The sequence below is a fragment of the Carassius gibelio genome, chromosome A18, assembly GCF_023724105.1.
Source record: "Carassius gibelio isolate Cgi1373 ecotype wild population from Czech Republic chromosome A18, carGib1.2-hapl.c, whole genome shotgun sequence".
Lineage (NCBI taxonomy): Eukaryota > Metazoa > Chordata > Actinopteri > Cypriniformes > Cyprinidae > Carassius > Carassius gibelio.
Genome location: NC_068388.1, coordinates 7,706,930 through 7,728,749, shown reverse-complemented (window position 1 = coordinate 7,728,749; position 21,820 = coordinate 7,706,930). Strand labels below are relative to the sequence as shown.

Genomic DNA, 21,820 nt, shown 5'->3' with positions numbered 1-21,820 from the left:
TGGCTATCACGGCTCCTGCATAAGACCCTGTCAACCAGAACACATACACACACACACACAGGTGTAATTAAGAAAGTTAAATTAAGAGGGAGGACATTAATCAAACTGCAATATTCCCATTACATGACAGTTCAATCATTTGAAGCCATTGTGGGGGATGCCTCATAGCTGCCAGTGGAAAACTGGCATGATTGGTTTGGTTCAGCTTTGAGAGAGCAGAATCAGTGTTGTTCATTTTAATGTAGTAACTTACAAATTAACCTACAGATTCTCATATATTTGGGGGACTTTTAAGGAATGCTTAATCCAATAATAAAGATTCTGTCATTCACCCAAGTTGTCAAGCTATTAGGACTTTTTAGCAGTAAATAGCAATGCCAGGATTCAAGCCCTTCATCAAACTTGCAGAGTAACAACGTAATCTGCTCAGTGCAACTACTTCAGACCTCAGCGCAACATGTGCCTCCGCCTGAAGGACAGGCTGGCAGCTGCAGGAAATGAGATTTTAATGAAAAGGTGTCTTAATGTATATTTTATTACTCGGTGCACTTGTAAACCTTCCTGTTTGGCGTAGGCAAGGGTTTTCGAGTGAGGTTTTGAACACAGAAGAGGGTGCTGCTTCATTCGTGTCAACAGAAGAACGCCTCTTTCACATAAAGAAGGTGATGCTGTGTGTAGAGCGTCTTCATTTAGTGGTCACGTCAAGTGCTGTTTGAAGCACAGGTTGTCATGGCACCTGTTTGTTGTGAAAGATGGCTGTTTTAATGCATTTGAGGGGTAATGAGCATTGGAATATAGAGCAACAGACGAATGGTCAATTGGACATTAACTTAAATTGAGAATGATTTTTAAGAATCTATGTCTTGAGTGTTTACTTCTACTGCAGACACCGGTACAGACAGATTTGTATATGGAAGCATTAAATTTAGTATTGAAAGGAAAAGCAGTGAGTGATGAACATCAGGACAGTAAAATATTTTTTTATTTTTAAGTCATATTTTCTGACAGTTATATTGTTATGTTCGTTTTTATGATTGAATCACTTTATCATTTATTAAAATGATTCATTAAAAAACTGATTCATTTGATAAATAAACAAGTGAACCAGCTTAATTCAGAACTGCTCACTACTTTTACTATTCCTGCTTTAGAAATATATGGTAAAATGGTAAGAGCTAGTATGCGGTTGCAAATTCAGCATGTGGTTCTATGCGAATAACTCACTGAATCATTCACTCGAACGATTTGTTCAAACACTGCTTCAGATTTTCTTTAAAGCTATTTTGCTGGTAAAGATAAATACAATGGTAAAGTAAATATATTAAGTGTTTTTTGTAATGTCTGTTTTGTTACGTCTCCTAACCTTTTCAACAAAATATTTGGTCACAAACCTACTCACCACAGAATGAGGTAGTAGCCAGACGGCTTCTTTCCAAAGGAGGAGCCCATTTACTCCACATTCCATGGCAGGCTGGATATGTGACACCCTGAGAACATAATGCACGGTTAGTAGCTTAGTATCTGCTTTCTTTCTTTCTTTCTTTTTAATCAAAATGGGTAATCCTATAGTGACCAATTAATACTTAAAGGAATAGTTCACTCATAACAGTTCAAGTCAGTGTAGGCATTCTTTTCCCTTTTGCGTCTTAACTAAAGAATAAAGTGATGGGTTTGTAATGACATGCAAATTAGTAAATATTGACTGAATTGTCAACAGATTACCAGATTACTGCTTTAAATACACTAAGCATTAGCATACCATTGAAAATAAATATGTAAAATGTAAAGTTATGTCTCAAAAAGTAAATATTTTATGACATGTCTGAAGATGACTGGTCACTGGCGGCCGCTCACCTCCACCAGTCCCTGTAAGATTCGCACAAACAGGACACAGCCATAGTGAACCCTGGCAGCTGATGGAATAAACATGTTTAGGAGTGACGTCAAGAAAATAGCTGCTCCGAACACCCTGAGAAACAGTTCAGAGACATTTGGTAATATTAGTTAATTCTGTTATCATGGATTCCATTTGAAGCAATATAAAAGCGATGCGGTCTTTAATAACTTAGGTTTACATAATCAAGGTTTTGTGGAAAAGCATACACACTCCACACTCGGGATAGCACTTTATTATATGCACTTTATTTTAATGTGTCTTTGTTACAGTGTAATTATACATACATATAAGTACTGAGTAATATTAATTAACTACTGTAACATGGTTAGGGTTTCGATTTAGGTTTGGCTTAGGGTTACTTGCACGTAATTATGCATAATTAATTATTATTATAATAGCAAGAACATGTAACGTGTAACAAGGACACCTTTAAATAAAGTGTTACCGTTATTTTAATAACTGAATTGAATAACACTAACATCAGTTCTCATTCTGACATTAAAACATGATGCAACAGAGCCATGATGTAAAATCAAAATGCATTAGAATTGCATGGAATTGCATGAAACACAAGTGCAACATCCTATTCAATGAATATTAGTGATGTACTAAAATAACTAAACTGAAATAAAAATGAATAACAACTTATAAAAAAACAAAAATGTCAAAGCACACAACAAAATTACTAAAACATTTACTCAAATTACATTGAAAACAGAAAATATGCACACACAAAAAAACTAATAATAAAATATTTGGTAACACTTTATAATAACTGCACACTATTAATAATTAATTAAGCATTAGTAAACAGATAATTCATAATTTATAAAGCATTAATGGACAGTAATAAGCAGTTTATAAATACAGATATAAATGTTTTATTCTTGATTTAAAAGCATATCTATAATGTGTTTAATAATTGTATTTTCATACTTTATTCATGATCAATTTATCATTTCTCAATGAAGTATAGCATTATTTACAAACCAGTTATTTAGGAGTTGCCAGTGATTCATAAGATCACAAGAAATGAAGTAAATTCAGGTAGTTATAAAGCATTTAGTAGTGGTCAGTTAACTATTTATGTGAGCTCATCTAAAGTGAGGAATAGTTATGCCTTGTAAAGCATTTATAAAGGATATTTAAAGGCTGTTATCTTCTAAAAAAAAAAAAAACAGAAACAAACACAACACAGTGATACAGAACGTATAAATATGAACAGCCTTTAAATCTCATTTGTAAAAGCTTTACAAGGCATAAATAGTCCTCACTTTAGATGAGCTCACAAAAATAGTTAACTAACAACTACATATGTTTTATAACTACCTGAATTAACCCTGAATTACAGTAGAAATACATGTTAATAAACCATTTATTAACACTATAAGTAACTATTACTATATGTCTGAATAAAAAGATGTATGAATGCACATTTAAATAATTTATTAATCATTTACTTACAATTTCTAAGTGATCTTATGAACCACTGACAACTCCTTAATAACTGGTGTGTAAATAATGCTATACATAATTTAGAAATGATCAATTGATCATTAATAAAGTATGAAAAAACAATTATAAAATACATTATAGATATGCTTTTAAATCAGGTATAAAGCATTTATATCTGTATTTATAAACTGCTTATAAATGTTTATTCATGCTTTATAAATGATTAATTAACTGTTTCCTAATGCTTAACTAATGATTAATAGCATGCAGTTATTATAAAGTGTTACCATGTTTATACAATCCACAGTGGTATCTCAATTATACTAAAACAACACTGTTCTTATGGAACAGCTTTTATTTAGCATTTACAGTGGCATGAGTTCAATTTATGATCTTTCATAACCATTTGCAAATTTGACTGGATATCCAACTGGATTGGACTGATCAAAATAAGACATTTTTACCTTTTAAATACATTTTTGCTAATTAATGATCAAAGGTACATTTGATAGATAAGAAAATGCTAGATTTTTTTTTATTCAAAATGTACTTCCCTGAAAAACCCCATCAGTTTGAAAAGGCGTGATGCTACCTAGTGTAGCTACATCACCGGATCACACAGAAAAGAGTTATTTTGGTTCATTCAGTTGTACTTTATCTCCATTTAATCCATCAATCTACTTCCCCTTTTTCCCTCAAAACAGTGTGTAAGTGACACTTGTAATATTCCAGTGGCTGGTGTTTCAGTGAGAGATCTACTGCTGGATCTTTCATTATTAATTCTGTCAGCCACGTGTCCTCTTTTCCTGTGAGGCTTTTATTACAAGACAGCTATCGCCCTTCTAATCAACACAAGGCACAAATTTAACCCTCACAGCCCTGACCGCTGCACTCGTCTGTTCCCTTGGGTCTTCAAACACCTTTCAACAGTGAATGTGATATGAGAGCTATAATATGGCACATACTTCTGCCTTCCAAACGTGGCATGGAGCCTCACCTGTTAGCTGCTAGTTTGTTAGAGATGAAACCTCCAGGGATTTGAGTAACAATGTAGCCCCAGAAAAAAGAGCCATGTATCAATCCCACTGTCTCTGGATCCCAATTAAACTCCGCTGGCTGAAGGAGACAAGAATTAGAGGAGACCACGTTATATAATTTATAAAAGAAAGAAAATAATAATAATACAAAAAACTTTTGTAGACACATTTCTGTGCATAATATAAATTATTTATCACAAGACATGAATAGTTAAATTACCTTTTGAATATGTGTGTGTGTGTGTGTGTGTGTGTGTGTGTGTGTGTTTGTGTGTATGTGTGTGAGTTGTGTAATCCTCCCAATATGTCTTATAACAGGAAATTACAGAAAATTTTGGCCAACTACCAAAAAAGTCACTGATGACAATTCAAGTCAGAACAAAAGAAGATAATCGGCTCTTTGACCTTGAAAGTCAAACGGACTATCTTATATATATACACCTATATACCTTTAGATATGCCCATAATTTAATACAATAATAATTTATATAATTTTATAAATATAATAATTTCTAAATGTATTGCATGTTGCATATTTTAAATGTTGTATGTTGTAAAATGAAAAATTATCTATAATGTATAGATTTGCATATATACAGTCTTAAAGGGATAGTTCACCCCAAAATGAAAATGTTGTCCTCATGTCCTCATGTCCTCATGTCCTCACCCTCATGTTGTTCCATGACTCCCATTAACCTCCTTTTTTTTTTTTTTTTTTTTCATATTGTGGAAGTCGATAGATACTGGCAACAGTTCTTCAAAATATCTTTTGTGTGTGTGTTCAACAGAAGAAAGACAATCACACAGGTTTGGGACAACATGAGGGTGAGTAAATGATGCCAACATTTTCAATTTTGGGTAAACTATCCCTTTACCTTTGGTATTTTGAAAACCCCTTGTTCTAACTTAAAAAGAGATGAGTGCATGAGAATGGTCATATGGCATTTTCAGTTTATATGTTCCAAGTTTCACCTGCATGACGGCAGTCCCATTGATGTAGACAGTGTTGTTGTTAACCATTTCTACAATGGCTACACCGAGGTTGCAGCGGATGCCAAACGAGATGCAAAAGCCAAGGCCGCTGAGGATGGCGATGATGTAACGTTTGGGGAGGCCAAAGCAGCCACAATCGAAAATAGGTGGGCTGCGATTAGGGGCCGCCACTGGTCGACCATCTTCTGTCAGCTCAATGTTGTCCTCTTCAGCCACATTAGAGCCATCGATTTTCCTACCATAGGTTAAGAATTTGCTTTAGAAATGGCTTGCAGTGGTCAAAAAGAACAAAATAATAATTATATGACTCCATAACTGATGTATAAACCACAACTGGGCCTCTTTTTGGATTGCAAATGTATCTTTAGATTCATTTAGATTCAGTGCTGTTTGCAAGTGGTATACTCATATTTCTGAGTGATGGGTGGACTCAGTTAGAAAGGGGGCCAGAAAAGGTTGCCAGAGTGTGGCAATTGAAAAGGTCACATTGCGTTTGGTGCTCCCTCCATCTCACTGCACGCACCTGTTCCATTACTGAACCTGCATCTTTCCTCTCATCCTCCACCTCACAGGAATTACTTTCATCTGTCTATTTTGAAATGCACACCTGAGTTCTTCCACATACACAGGAAGGAGCCCACTAAAAGCTGTATACTGGAGGTTTGTGAATGGAGGATCAAGAGGAATCATTTCAAGAGCCTGTTCCTGATCTCTGTGAAGCATTATTGTTGCACATTTGAGGTGAAGTCCTGGTCTGGTACACTCTTGAAATCACACAAATAATTTTTTTCTATTGTAAACAATCAGATTAGAAAAAAACATTGTTTCCATATGTTGTTTATCTTTTCCATATCTTTGATTTTAGTAACAGCATGAATCCAGACTGTATAGATTTGTTTAAAATTTCCATAAGATAAAAAAAGGTTAAAGTCAAAAATAACCAATGAATTAAAAGATGTTATCACCTAAACATCACAAAGCCAAGGATTAACATCAACCACTAAAGATTTTACATAATAATGACCCAGTCATGTCACTTTTTACCACAAGAAAAGTAAAAAAAATAATAATAATAATTCCTATTTTATGAATATAAAATCTATTTTTAATAATATTTGTTGCTTCTGGAAATGGCATTGCTCTTAAGCAAATATTATAATACTCTACTTTGTCTTAAACAAATGATGGTGCATTTTATATCTGCTTTTATTCACAAATCTAAATTAAATCATTTGCAATTTAAACACTGAAAAATTAAGTCATTTTTAGAGGTAGGAATGAGAATAAATATTGCATGACTTGTTAAATTATTTAGTGTGCACCCATATATTAATTTTCCCTCTCTATAGTTCTACAAGCTCTAAAAGATTTCATGTCAATATTACAGACACAGGAAATTATTTACATTATCTCACATATAAAGCTGTCTAATGTGCAAGAAATATGTGACATGTATTAGGCTCTAATGTGAAATCTTAAGGTTTTTACTCTCTCCAGATGTATTAGATATTAAATATGTATGGAAAGACCTAGAAAACTAAATAACATTTTTAAATTACTGGCCAAGATACAAAATGAAAATATTAGGTTTGTTCCTGTTAATGTAGTGATATTTCAAGATGCCCATACAAGCAATGATATCCTGTGGCAACATTTAGATATGTATATTTATATAAAAATGCATGTAAGATTTAAGATTTGCTTTGTGTAGAAATACTCTGAAAACTGTTTTTGCAAACATTAAAATATAATATAATCTTTCATAAAATTATACCAGCATCTCTCATCACAATTCTTTGAAAACATAATATAACTCTGCATAGTTCTATATATTCGATTTTATAGTCTTGTACTTTATATGTATAATAAATAAATATATATATATATACATCACAGTCTATTCTTTGCCATTCCTTTTTCAATTATATTTTATGTGGAATATTATTTCTCCCAAAAATTAGCAGCTCAATACATTTTAAGTTGATTTCACAATTCTAAATCACTTCCCATAATTTAATTCAATTTAATTTAATACCAAAAGCATGATGCAGCACATATATGCAAGCAATCTCCTCATATCTTCCACTTAGTGCTTAGACTCCAGTTCAACTGCCTTCACACTTACTTCTGCAGGTTCCCCAGAGAGTCGCCAACATTGTTCTTCAACTCCTCCTTCCCTGGTTTAAACCTCTCCTTTAGACCCGCAAACCCCCCCAGTGGCATTTCTCCTTCCCTTGCTCTTCTGTCCCTCAAACACTTGTCTTCTCACTCTTCTGCTTTTGCAGAAAAAAAGGAGCAGGATATCCACTAGGCGCTGGTGTGCATCCTCTCCTGTGCTGGACTGAGATGGTCTAGGTGTGCTGGAGGGGAGGAGGAGAGATGCTGAGCCAGAGACGGAACAGAGAGAATGAAGAGGAGGGACTTTAGTTTGGACGGTCTGGGTACAATACTTCATGCGGTTTGGGCTGAGAACATCCAGAAACAAGGCACTAGTTGAAAATGGGGTGAATCCGGTCTTTGGTTCAGTGTATCGGCATTGGGAAAGTTATGCTGGCATACATCAATAATGGAAACTCCGGCGTTCTCCTCTGCTCCCTCACAGACAGTGACAGAAGATGCCAAACACCTGCCTCTTCTCCAACCCCTCCCTTCTTGGTCTTACCCATACGAAAGCAGGGCAAAGAGAGTGACTAGCAGAATTCATTAAATATTGACAGCGAAGTCAAGGATCGCAGGCTCAGGGTTGTATGATATGAGCAGGTGTAACAAGACACTGCGTCTTCTAGTCCCAGTCTAACCCTTATCCCGAGGAACAGTTCTTGGGGTTCATGGATCAAACGTATTACCGTCAACAACCAGAAACTGACATAAAGGTTAAAACTGTGAGGGCCGTTGCACTGTAGCTGATGCACAAAAGTCACACTTGCAATTTAATTCTATTGCTTTTAGAAGTAAAGGGCTGCACCTTTTCCCCGTGAAAGCCTCTTTTACGCAATAATCATCAAAAATGCAGTGTGCTTTAAAAATTCAGATATTGAGGTCTAAAAAATTCATTGGTAGTCTGCACGGCTCGCAGGCTGTGTTTCACTGATGCCTGTTATAGAGCCTCAATAGTATGTTTGAATAAAATCTGAACCTTCCTCAATGAAGGTCTGCCATTCGGTGCAAGGGCCTGAATAACTGAGAGAAACAAGGACTTAGTATTTTCCACAATCAAAATGAAGATATGCATCATGCAAATTAAGGTTCTTGACCTACAAAATGTGAAGCAAAATAATAATAACTATACTAATAACAATAAAAAATATATAAAATATAATTATAATAAAAATGTAATGTTAAATTGTTGGTTTGGAATAAACTCTACACTGTGGGTTGGTTTAACACCTGCAATTTTAATTTACGGTAGAGTGGGGGAAAACGCCCCCTACTGTTTTTCCCCAAAATAACCACTGGATAAAGTCAAGATACATTTTTGTTGTAACAAGAGTGATGTTGAAGTATTCATCATGAAGCTTACACTGCTGATATATACATGAGAGAAAATGGATTCCACAGTAAATTATCTCATTCTCAGCTGAAGGAAAAAATGCTGTGGAATATCACAGTTTATACGATATGAGAATAGTAAGGCCTGTAGATATTAAGTTTAGATACTATAAAAAAAATATAAAAAAAAAAATAGATTTTTTTTCAAAGCCATTGTTTTTCCATCAAATGTATTTTAACTAGTTTGATGAATACAAGAAGTTAGCATCAGGTAGCTAGTTAGCTTGCCAGATAGCATAAGCTAACATTTTTTTGTAATTCAGAATATTTTGAAATTCATAATTATAGTATATATTATTAATATTAAGCTAAAACTGACTGTACTCTGGTTTTGCTGTAAATGTATAAAGCAAATTGTTTGTCAGTCTAGGGGCATTTTATCCCACCAAGTCACATATTTTTTTTAATCTGCTGATTTAAAAAAAAAAAAAAAAAAAATTATGAAAAGGTGCCACATCACTGACCCATAAACTTTTATTAAAGTTGTATATTACATATCGATAGTATTGTATCTTACAATGACTGGTCCAAGGCACTTCTGTTTTTAAAGAGTAGAGTGACATCTAGTGGATCACAGGAGCCAATGTGCAGCTGCCAATGTGATTTAAAATGTAAACATCACACACACACACACACACACACACACACACATGTATATATATCAAAATACATCAAATCTTTGCTGCCCAGCCTGTTTTCCTCTTTGCTAATGCATCATACAGGTCAAATTAATGGAGCAGTCGCCACATAAAGTATTCAACTACATTATTGAATATTATGTTTTCTGTTTGTAATATCTTTCCGTGTGAGTTTGCTTTTCCTGTTTCTCAGTTTCCACAACTTATGCTTATGGTTGTATGATTCTCAGGGTTTATGATTCGTCATTATGAGGGCTTTTTAAAAAATAACAATAATTAGTATAGAAATAAGGGAAGCTGAGCAAATGTATATTGAAAACATTTGAATGACTTCTCTAAAACTGGAAATAATCTTTTTTTTAAATCACTTATAGGCTACTTCTGTGTTTCATAGAAATACAGTGTTAATAATAAAACATTGCTTTTCAAAGCACAGTTGTGTTGTTATAATACAGTCCGTTGCAGCTACATTAATGAGATTAGATTACCTGCGATCTTTAGACACCAATATAGGAAAATAAAAATGATTAAGATGCGCAAGTCTTGTCCACTAGCTGGCGATAGTGTTTGTCTTTTTCTTTCAGAGTTGGTTACTCAAAAGTTTCGATGCAAACAGGTGAAAGTTGTAATCAGGACAGATAAAAAGTTTTTGGTTTCAAACAGCATTATATATATATATATATATATATATATATATATATATATATATATATATAAAATAAAAAATATAAACAAATAAATGCAAAGACACATTCATAAAATGTATCCATAATCTATCAAACAGAAAAGAGACCATACATTTACATTGGTGATTAAAGTCAGTATAAAAACAAATGCCACTTTTGAGAACAGTCTTTTTTATTTTTATTTTCACGTGACAAAAAATACATATACAGTTTCTCTAAGCAAAATAATTAAAGTTGAAATAGCATTAAATAAAGGCCGCCATTGTGGTTTATGGACCAATATTCCATTATAGCCTACTTATTAGGCTATTTAAAAGTTATTATCATTAAATTAATAAAATAAGGATAGCGTAATTCAGTTTAGTCTGTTACAACATGAAAGAGTTAATGTCTGACTGGCAAGCTTCTTAAAAATAAATATTTAGGCTACCAGTAAAATTAGTTTCATTTGTACAATATGATCGCTTTACTCAAAATAAACCGGTAAAACTGATTGCCACAACGAATAAAATAATATTTGAAAAGTCATTCACGAAATTTAAAACGTCATTGTGACTTCCTTTTGGAATTGTATTTATTTTATATAACGTTATATATATAAACAATTTTTTCTTTTTTTTTTTTTTGTAGTCTACTTGACACACATTTACACGGTATGTGTAGCCTAGACTGCAACTGCAAGTATTTCTAAACTATCTGAAATTGTTGAAGACAGACAAATATGGGAATTTTAGAGATACTGAAACAAAATTATTAAGACTAAATCTATTTAAAATATATCAAATATTTTGACACTTTTAATCAAATCAAATAGCCTAATAGTTTTTGGTATGTTTTTTTTTATTTTTTTTTTTATATAATTTACTTACCTCAACAAATCAGTTACATAGCTCATGCCTCATTATAAGACACAGCTCTATATATATATATATATATATATATATATATATGATGGTGCAAGAACTGAATGCGATCTGGTCGCATTACATTGCTGCAATCGAGAAGGTGACTGATCATCAGCCGTTCTGTTCAGTACCGCATACCGCCATCGCATCGGTGACCGCATTTTTCTCGGCTTGCATAACATATCGCGTGACTTACTAGGTTAGTAACGTGAGGGAACGGACAACAGAGAAGGCGGTGTTGATGGTAGGAGGAGATTGTGCGTCGACGTCTTCCGCGTTTCCCCGGATTTCAACCACTGTCCTGATTCCATCGTGTCTTCTCCTTGCACGTTTTACGCTCAGCCCACCCTCCCAATTGAGTTAGTTGTAAAGAAAAAAAAACAATTAAATAAATTATACAGGACTCAACGCCCCCCTTTCCCTTCACCTCTCCTCTTTCTCTCCCCACTTCGCAAATAACTAACATTACCACCGCCTTCGTTCTCCACATGCAGCATCGGAGTCCTGGGCCCCGGCGCACCGGCTCCAGCCATGTCGGCGAGGAATACAGCGGCTGGCGGCGGTGACGGAGCGGTAGGGGAAAAGACAGGTAACTCGCCGCTTAGAACAAAATAATAAACAAGTTAGCCCACCCTCGACGGGTCCGCTTGAAGCGGAGAGAGCTGCTGCAGATTGCGCTGAGTGCCGGTGGAGGAGAGGGAGCTCTCGGTGTTCCCCGCTGATTGGTTTGCACACTCGCGTTCGCAGCGAAACTAGGTCAGTAGTTCAGTAGAGCGAACTCTAGCAAACACGAGCAGAGGCGCGTTGGAACCGCTCACAGTGGCATATTTGCGGCTTTAACTCGGCATTTAACCCTATATTCAGTTTTTTTATGTGACTGACAAACGCGTTTTTAAGACGTAGTATGTAGTATGTTGGGGTGTAGTTATTTTAGGAGGCCATTTGGCGGATTGTTTGCCGTCACATTCAGTCAGATGTAGCTATGCTAGGATACTTTTTATATGTTTTTATTGGTGTATTCGTTGCTACTGTTAACTTTTTCTTTTGTATGTTTTGGGGAAACTGTGTCTTGACATGCTAATTTTTGTTTGTGTCATGTGTTGTTCCTGTTGTTCCTCTATCTATCTATCTATCTATCTATCTATCTATCTATCTATCTATCTATCTATCTATCTATCTATCTATCTATATATATAGTAAAATAGACCTGTTTATTTTTATAATTTGTTCAATCATATTTTTTTATTTTGATTTTGAGAGTATTTTATGATGCTAATTAATATTCATGCAATAATTAGGCTAAATGATAATGTTTTCCCATTGAATTTTTTTAAATAATATTTTTGTATTATTTTTCAATTATGGCAGTATTTCATGTTAAAATAGAAACAATTTTTGAAAGCAGATATTTAGACTTTCTCAAAGATAACTTTTTGTAAAGGTTTAGATTTTTCTGTTTGAGATGTCAGTTTTTGCTTTTGCATTACAAAAACATTTTGCGATACAGTCAAACCTGAACGCAGAGAAAAACATTTTATTACATCCAGCATAAAAATTAAACAAACATGTAACAAAATGAACTGGAATGCTTTATCAGAGGATAATTAAACTTATTTCAAACTCTTATTTGAGGCTTCTGGAGTGTGTCTGTTTTGCAATCTTGATATAATTTCACTGTTTTTGATCCGGACACAAAATGACCAGCTAACATTAATTGACTAATAATATCGGCAGCAAATGTGAAAGTGTGCATGAGAACTAATTAGGTAAAATCACTAACATACTAATTAGATTGTAAGAGCAGACTGAATGCTATACAAGGAGGGAAGAAGGGCTTCTAGTCATTGTGTTCTTGTTAGCATTTATTACCTCCAAAGAAACATGTAGCCATCATTGCTTTGCATCAAAATGGCCTCACATGCAAGGAAACTGCTACAAAGAATATTGCGCCTGAAAGAACCATTTACCGGATCATCAAGAACTTCGAGGAGAGAGGTTCGACTGCAGTGATAAAATCTTCAGGACATCCCACAGTGTCTAGCAAATGCTAGGACCGTCTCTCCTGAGGGGTCAGCTACACAATCGTGTCTCCAGCAGCGCAGATCTTGCTCAGGAAATGGAGCAGGTTGGTGTGAAAGCATCTGCACACGCAGTGATGCCAAGACTTTTGGACAACAGCCTGGTGTGAAGAAGTGCAGCAAAGAAGCCGCTTCTCTCCAAGAAAAACCTCAAAGTCAGACTGAAATTCTGCAGGAAGAGCGTGGATTGGAGAGCAGGGGCCGGATTCACAAATAAATTCCACTAAGTTTGTAAGAAAGTTCTTAAGTACAGTTCTTGAAAAATTCTTAAGTTCTCAAATATATTCTTAAGAAGATAATAACAGTCATTATCTGAGTGAATACATGATGCACTGATAAACTCGCACTTTATTGACTTCCTGCAGATTACCCTCATAATTAAAATAAGCATGCACATTATTTTCCTCATGAGGTTTACTGGCACTCAGCTATATGTTTCCACTCATATTGGTGCTCTCATCCGAGTGAACGCTTCAGAATACTGGTGCACATCACTAGTCCTATTATGTGTTGCGTAGCTAGTGTTGTTGTAATGCTTAAATATAACAATTCATTTGAAATAACACAATACATTCATTAAATAATTATTACTGTTTGGGATTTAAGACAAATCTGGGGCTGTCCTTAAGTTTTGAAGTAATTTACGATGATTTTTAAGAAGATTCTTTTCAAGAATTTGAATTCTTCTCAAGTTTTGTCTGAAGGGCAATCTTAAGAGAAAAAAAAAGATAAGAATATTCTTAAGAAGATTTTATAGGAATACAAAATATTCGTAACTTTTTTTTTTTCTCAAGTTAAAAATGAATAAGCAGTTGAGAATAAATTTCTTCAAGAATGTGAATCCGGCCTAGAAGAATGGTGCAAAGTTATTTTCTCTCATGAGGCTTCCTTATGACTGTTTGGGACATCTGGAAAATCGATTGTTCGGAGAAAAGTTTAATGCTACTGTGACATGCCAACATTGAAGCATCCTGAGACCATCCATGTGTGGGGTTGCTTTTCAACCAAGGGATTGGGCTCTCTCATAATTCTGTTCCAAAACACTGCCATGAATAAATAATGTTATAAAAACGTCCTGCAAGAGGAACTTCCTCCAACAATCCATGATCAATTTGGTGGTGATCCGTGCAATTTCCAGCATTATGGAGCACCATGTCACATAGCAAGAGTGATAAAGAAGTGTCTCGAAGATCATTACATTGAATTTTTGGATCTGTGGCCAGGCAACTCCCCGGATCTCATTCCCATAGTGAACCTGTGGTCAGTATTCAAAAGTCGAGTGGACAAGCATAAGCCAACAAATTGTGATCAACTCCGTCATTTAATAAGGCAAGAATGGGTGGCCATCAGTCAGGATTTATTATATATAATAATGCTTATATCATTGCTTTTTAGTACCATAAACACGTGGAAAAATATTCTACGAATACTGAAGCAGCAAACTTTGCAAATCACAAAATTTGTCATTTGTCAATTTTGCCTGTGACTGTATACTTGTGTATAATGGTGGAAATGATAAAGAATATAAATGTTCTGTTTGCGATTTAATTTTTTTGGTTGTTCCAGTTCCTTAACAAAGTTAGCCATGCTTTTGGTAATTTTGAGTGTAAAATATATAGAAATAAAATGTAATATTTATTGTATGTACGGTATGCTCTCAGAATTTTGTTCAACACAAAAACGCAGGAATTATTCATTACAATTGTAGTGACTATTTAGATAATACCTAAATGCTGTTGGGCATACCTGTATATTAAAGGGGTGCTATTATGCTTTTTCACTTTTTCAACTTTAGTTAGCCTGTAATGTTGCTGTTTGAGCATAAACAGATCAGCAAAGTTACAAAAATCAGTCCAATTTAAAAGGAGAGATTTTATTTGACAGAAATCACTTTTCAAAAACTACAATGAACGACTAATTTGGACTACAACGCATATTTTCCTGGATTTGTGATCTCACAAAGATTGACGAATGAGATGCGACCTGGTTGAGCTGCACTAGAGAAGGCAACAGGTGTTTTGACTATGTCGGAGTCCACAAGTATTTCCAAGACAGACGAGCTTTTAGAGTTGTTACAATCACCTGCTTTAAATCATGCTCAAATTGATTTGATTATGAGGCAATATTTACACTGAAGCTTGCAGCAGGCTGCTTTGGTAAGAGGCAGAACATTTCCCGACCTGGTGTCTAGTGCCAAGTATAGGTCTCTGCAGGAAAGTAATGGGAGTTACCAGATCAGGGTGTTTTTTAGACCATGATACCTGATTGGCTGATGTAATAGTGATGGTAGGTTTAGGGGTGGGGTAAGGTAAGGGGGATCATTTTGATTGCATGATTTAGAAACACCCAGCAGTTTGAAAACACCCACAAGGTCATAAACGCCCACTTTTGCTCTGCAGAGACTTAAGTCTCCCGAGTGCTGTCAATCACAACACTGACTGACCCAGCTAGCCAATCACAGCACAGACTGGCCCAGCTAACCAATCACGACACATCTCATATTCCAGAATCCGGGCCTTCATTTGATACAGGAACTATTTGAGCCTTTCATGCCAGACAGGGGAGAGAGGTATTGTAATAATGTAAAATATGTGAAAAATAATGTGTTTTTCGAACAACCTAGTATGAGAGCCTGTTCTAGTACACCTCCAAAACATATAGGAGCCAAAACATGAATAAAAATAGTAAACCAACATGAAATGTTATTTAAGATATTTAATCAAATTACTCCTATAATTTATGTATTACCACAAATCTTAATGTGTATCTTTAACACATTGCAATGACCAACTTATCAGAACAAGTATTTTAAGACCTGACAAATTGAACAACTTGTGATTTCAGGTAAGCGAGTCAAATTAATTCATTAATAATCAATTGATCAGATCATAAGTGCTTTAAATTTCCAAAACATCGGTTCACAAGTAATTCGTTCGGAAATCAGAAGTTTTTGGTTCTCAGACATGTATACATTAAAGAATGACAAACTTTTAATTTATGCATTTAGCAGAATAAATCATAATTTGTTCTTTTAATATATATATTAATATAAACTCTATTGTTCTACTTCAGAAAGTTTATTCTATGTATTAACTTTACTGTATGTATTGTATGTGACAGTCAGTGTTTTTTTTTTTTTGGAGGTTACAAATACATTGTCTAGTACAGATGCCTTTTCCTTCGTGAATTCAGCCTCGTTTTTAATGAGTGAAACTGCCTGCTGTGACGTAAATGGGAATCATAAGCATTGTGAGGTCATAGTGCTGCCTGATCTAGTCTGATTTCTTGTAACGTGACTGTTGTGTAATATGTAGGTCAAACACGGCACACTTGTAGGCCAGAGCTGTGATGGCCTCCTCTTGCTCGGCGTTCCTTTCTCTCTTCAGCCTAACTCAATCAGTCAACCTTTGCATAACTAGCCTATAAACACTCTGAAACAAAGCTGTTCACTGTTATAGGGGTAGTTGTGCTTTTAATTTTTGTTAAAGTGTGTAACCTAAATCTGCTGTCAGTTTGGTTCGTCTCGTGACAGACTCCCCCCTCCCCCCAACACTGAAAAACGTGACTGGAATTTATGGACTCATCTGGAAAGTATGTCTCTTAGGTAACTGGCCTTTTGGGTTACAGATTCCAGTCCATTCAGTGATAGGTGTTTTTTCAGGTCAATTATGTACTTTCTGACCCGTCTGGTAAATTCTGGCAAAGCTGATAAATAAAATGCACTTGTCCTGGTAAATTATCTGTGGAAATTATTTGTAGGTGGGAAAAGACAGCATTGTATGTTAACACGTTCTTCATTTATTTATTAATGTGAGTCTTACCTCCGATATAAATATATGTTTATAACGGAGATTATAAAGTTTATCAATTGCTATTAAAATGTTAAAAATGGAGTAAATAATAATAAAATAATAAAAACATTGAATGAAATTCAAAAGTCTATGCCAGTTTTGCTTATGAGTGGTAAGTAAACGAAGATAGTTTGTTGCACGAGATTGAAACTTATGTGATTTTTATCACTTTTATTTTTACATTTAGATAATTCAAGAGACATTAATATTGAATTAATAAACACCAAGTATTTTTTTTTTCTTTAAAGTGCCACTATTATGCCATTTCTAAGATTCATAATATTGTCTTGGGAGTACAATACGTTTACATGCATGCAATGTCAAAAAACACTTATTTTCTCAGAATATGCATTTAATATCACCTCATTTTCCAACAATTCTTAAACGACTCGTTCAAAGCAGTTCTAAGATTCAGTCTCTCTAATCCTATCCTTTCTGTGAGCCTACTCTGCTCTGATTGGTCAGATGGCCCAGTCTGTTGTGATTGGTCTACTGCTTAAAGCATTTGTCACCCATTGCCATAGTTCCGTTTTTCGCCCCAGTGGAGCCAGCTGGGCCAAATAAACTCAGGCTGAACCGTCTTTCAAGAGCAAGTGTTTTGTGAATTCTGCGTTGAACTCCTCGAGTAAAATGATGGGAACACAAGAAAGATTGAGGAGGTTCTGCTGAGGTACAATGGAAAAAATGAGTTTTAACCACTGAGCATGGGAAACAGCTTCTTCTCCACATAATGTTAACCACACAAACAGGAAACTGTGTTTTAGGGAGGGTCAAGCTGTTCGCAGCCCTCCAACGTAAAACATTGTGTAAAACAACGTTGCCCTGTGATGTTTAGCCATCACAGAAGTGGGATTTAAAGTACTGATGACTCATTCAGGCTGTTTAGGGTCAATTCTTTCTTTTAGGAGACAATTGTGTTTATTGTGCAACTTTGCAGATTATTTACATTCACATGTAGCCACATTATATACTGCATGAAAGTGAAATGGTATAATAGGGGCATTTTAAATGGGAGAATTATAAGTTTATAGCTTATGTTTGTAGTGGTTATAGCCATTAATTAATTGCCTAATTTTTAAAATAATTAAGTGTTCTTTTAAAGCAGTCAGTTGATAAATTGCCAGCTGCTGAGGCAAGGCACTTTTGTAATTTTTTGGAAAAATGAGGTCACTTGTTTTTTTTTTTTGTTTGTTTTTTTTTACTAATTTGTCATGGCTAGAGATTTTTATATTTAAGACAAATTTCTTGAGTGATTCAGTCTAAAACTGAACTGAAAAATAGAACTTATCATGACATTGAGTCATTTTCACTACATTAATATGGAGAAGTCTGAAATTAACATTATTGCTGCGTTGCTTTTGTTGTACAGAAAATCCACCATTCAATGCCACGATGCTTCAACCGAAATCATTTGTGGTTTTTAATAACCTAGACATTAGTAATTGACATTCATGCTTTAGTAAAAGGACAGTACCAGTGCTTAACTATGGGAAGAATGAACATGGTTTTTCATCTGAATCATCAATCATTTGATGTGAAATGTTAAAAAGGCACAATGCCATTGTCAGCTGCACAATTTATTAGCAACCATAGCCATTTCTTTTTTGAGCTTAAACCAATAATGTAAATGCAGACATAATAAATGTAGTATATATTGGTTGTCTTTTTGGAAAAATTGATTGTGATTGGCCAATCGCACAATATTTTTGTATGATAAGTGCCAAACTTGTTTTTAACATAATTTCAGCTGAAATCAATATTTGATGTCTATTTACTCTATATTTCATTTATTTATTATATATTTGTTTTTGTAAGTAGCAATTTAAAGGTGCGGTAGGGAACTTTTGACGCTCTAGCGGTTAATAAACAGAACTGCTTGCGTCTTGCAGAAGAACATCGTAGCCGGAACTACTTCTCTCTGTTTATGTCTATGAAGAATCACAAAGGTACTGGGTTAATCCGCCGCGGTACCCCCGAAGCAATCTAAAATAGTCCGAATATAAACACTTATTATAGGTGCACCCTAGTGATTCAGGACAAGCCAAAAACACGGTTTGGAAAATGGATTCATGGTGTACTCGCTTATTATATAAATTTTTCTACATTTTGAACACTAACAAAGTTACGGACCACAGCTCTGATTGGTTGTTTCTTACCGGGAGCGGTCTGTAACTACAAATGGCAATATGACCACTGGGGGGAGCCAGAGGATTTTTTTTCACAGATTATCGGTCTCATATTCTACTGTCAGGACATAATGACAGGTTTAACAAATATGTAAAAAATATATATTTACAAAAGTTACCTACTGCAGCTTTAATAATTAGAATAATCTGCAGTCAGCCAGGCAAAAATAAACACCTCCAGGCTGAAACCAGACCCTCTGCTTTATGTTGACGTCTTTAGTTTAGTGACTGAATGATTGTATGCAATTTCATACTTAAGTTTTTGTGTCACGATGATAAAATACTTATTTTAAAATAAGTTACAGCAGCTGAGGCGATGTAACTGCTATCGTGATGTCCCATTTTGAAGATAGAGAAGAGGACTGATAGCATGGCGTTATGGGCTGTTTAAGGTCAGGCTGCATATCATAAATCATTCTCTACTCGCAAACCTCATATATGCCTTGGTGAGACATTTAAATAATAGAATTTGCTAGAGCATGCAATAGATCACAGAAAACGCTCTTATAATTTTACAGGAGACATAAGAAATTGTGACATCAGTAGTTACAATTAAACCCTGTATTCAACTATTTGTCCAACATTTCACTTAACAATAAATTTAATACTTAACAAAGAGATGTAAAATACAATTAAAGTGTTGTGCCACAAGTGTGCAAAAGCTAAATTCAGTGGAATCACTGACCTACTTTCACACTCTTTTGTCACGTTTTTTTATTGCACAGCGTTTGACGTAAATAAATTGAGTTTGGACATGTTTCTCGTGCTGCTCTATGGTAACAGCGCAAAGTGTCATGAATATTTACCTCACCCAATGACATGATAATTCATCTCTGTGATAACAAGTAGTGCTCACATCAACTGTCTTTCCAAGTTATTTAGACAGATTATCTATTAACATGTGGGTGCGTATTGCTTTCAAAGACATTTAAAGCGTATAATTACACTTTAAATGCACTTGTTTTGAGAAAGAAGTAGGTAAGGTTCAGGTGTTGAGTGCATGGCTGTAGCCAGGGTTTGGAAATTATTGAGGGGTGGGGTACAAATACAACTCATTTTATCCACAAAATACTTAAGAGACAAACATGTAGATGTTTGTGAAATACCTTTTATCTGTTTTGGGGGGATGAACATTGTACCACAATTATACCATATTTATTGCATCAAAATTAGTTTATACTTTATAGGATGGGGTGGATCATTTTATCAGTTGTTTATTATTCATGCAACAGTACATATAACTGTAATCGTTTTCATCAATAATCATTGCTATATAGATAATAACTTTATCTAGTGCACTTATGAATGCCTGACTTTGTAAAAATGTAACTACTATACTGAATGCAATAGCATAGACTTAAGTTCTTCATGACTAGTGTTTTCACATTTAATTTCATTCTCTAACCCATAGACTAGTGTAGCCTACTTATTTATTATTTATTATTTATTTTATTTAAAGTTTATTTGACGGGGACAAACGCTTAGAACATTGCTTAATAAAATACAAAGTAGATGCCATGCATACAGGTTTATAGCCATGACTAATTTGCAACCCCCGTACCTGTTAAGGCATGTAAAATTCAAACAGAAATTACAGAGTAATTGAATTAAAAATTATAACTATTAAAATACTGTACATACAATAAATACATCCCATACATAAAATAAGATATGGGCTTAAATAGATGTAGAAATCTCTATAAAACAGAGTCTAGACACATTTAACTATATATATATATATATATATATATCTGTGCATGCTATGTCTGTGCACGCTAACATATGCAACTCTATGTTTGTATGCATTGACTGTACAGGATAAAACAAAATGTTCACAGAGTTGTTTCAGTTTCAGCCATTGCTTTAAATGTGTATTAAAAACCTTGAGTTCTGCCAGTGTTTTAATTTCTGCTGAAAATGATGTCTGACCAAATGTTGTTCTACGTTTTGCGGCTATACAGTTTCCACTTGCTGTGCCTCTGGTTCTTATTCCACTCTTTTGTTTCTAAACTAGGATCTAAACACACTAGGATTGTGCAGATAGACAGTAGTATCGTGTATCGCCTTTGACGATAGCAAGATGATTATTATTATTATTCTTATCACCAGGCTAATATTATAATTAGTGCTGTCAAAATTAGCGCGTTAACGCATTCGATTAATTTGAAATATTTAACGCGTTAAAAAAAAATAACGCAATTAACGCGGTTGCAGTTTTTTTTTATTTCCAGTTGTGGCCTATGTGTGTTCAACGTGCAAAGAAATATGGATAAAACCAAGGAAGGACTTTTAGACGGAAAGTTTCAGTATAAAACTCTGCCGGATTACTCTTCAGTCTGCCACAAGAAACATTACTCTTCATTTAGTCTGCCACAAGAAACAGCAAAATTAAAATCATGAACTCAAATGTCATTGTTTAAAAAAAAAAAAAAAAACAATGACTGTAACAGTGCGTAAATCAGACCTTTCTGTAACGCTAACGTTAATAAGCTTAAACGAAATAACGAAATAATTGTGTAGCGGAGTATTTTTTGTACACAGTGCC

At 34.6% G+C, this 21,820-nt stretch overlaps 2 protein-coding genes across 8 annotated transcripts in view; one reads left to right on the top strand and one right to left on the bottom strand.

Moving 5' to 3' along the window:
- The window catches only part of LOC127934713 (vesicular glutamate transporter 3-like), an 11,258-nt gene extending 3,305 nt beyond the window's left edge, over positions 1 to 7,953 (bottom strand). The window contains exons 1-6 of the mRNA XM_052532275.1: positions 7,508 to 7,953; positions 5,362 to 5,617; positions 4,350 to 4,468; positions 1,855 to 1,969; positions 1,400 to 1,487; positions 1 to 27 (exon numbers count right to left, since the gene is read on the bottom strand). The exon at positions 1 to 27 is cut by the window's left edge and continues 60 nt beyond it. Of these exons, the coding sequence (XP_052388235.1) occupies positions 1 to 27; positions 1,400 to 1,487; positions 1,855 to 1,969; positions 4,350 to 4,468; positions 5,362 to 5,617; positions 7,508 to 7,605 (703 nt within the window). The 5' untranslated portion in view covers positions 7,606 to 7,953. The remainder of the gene's footprint in view (positions 28 to 1,399; positions 1,488 to 1,854; positions 1,970 to 4,349; positions 4,469 to 5,361; positions 5,618 to 7,507) is intronic.
- Positions 7,954 to 11,390: 3,437 nt separating this feature from the next.
- The window catches only part of LOC127934712 (aryl hydrocarbon receptor nuclear translocator-like protein 1), a 32,128-nt gene continuing 21,698 nt past the window's right edge, over positions 11,391 to 21,820 (top strand). For 3 of the 7 annotated variants that reach the window (XR_008147878.1, XM_052532272.1, XM_052532271.1), the window contains exon 1: positions 11,444 to 11,749. Coding sequence is in view for 6 of the 7 variants with exons in the window: in XM_052532272.1 (XP_052388232.1) it covers positions 11,692 to 11,749 (58 nt within the window). In the remaining variant the exon portion in view is untranslated. Of the gene's footprint in view, positions 11,750 to 21,820 lie in introns of all 7 variants that reach the window. The other 4 variants (XM_052532274.1, XM_052532270.1, XM_052532269.1 and 1 more) reach the window with 4 other exon arrangements.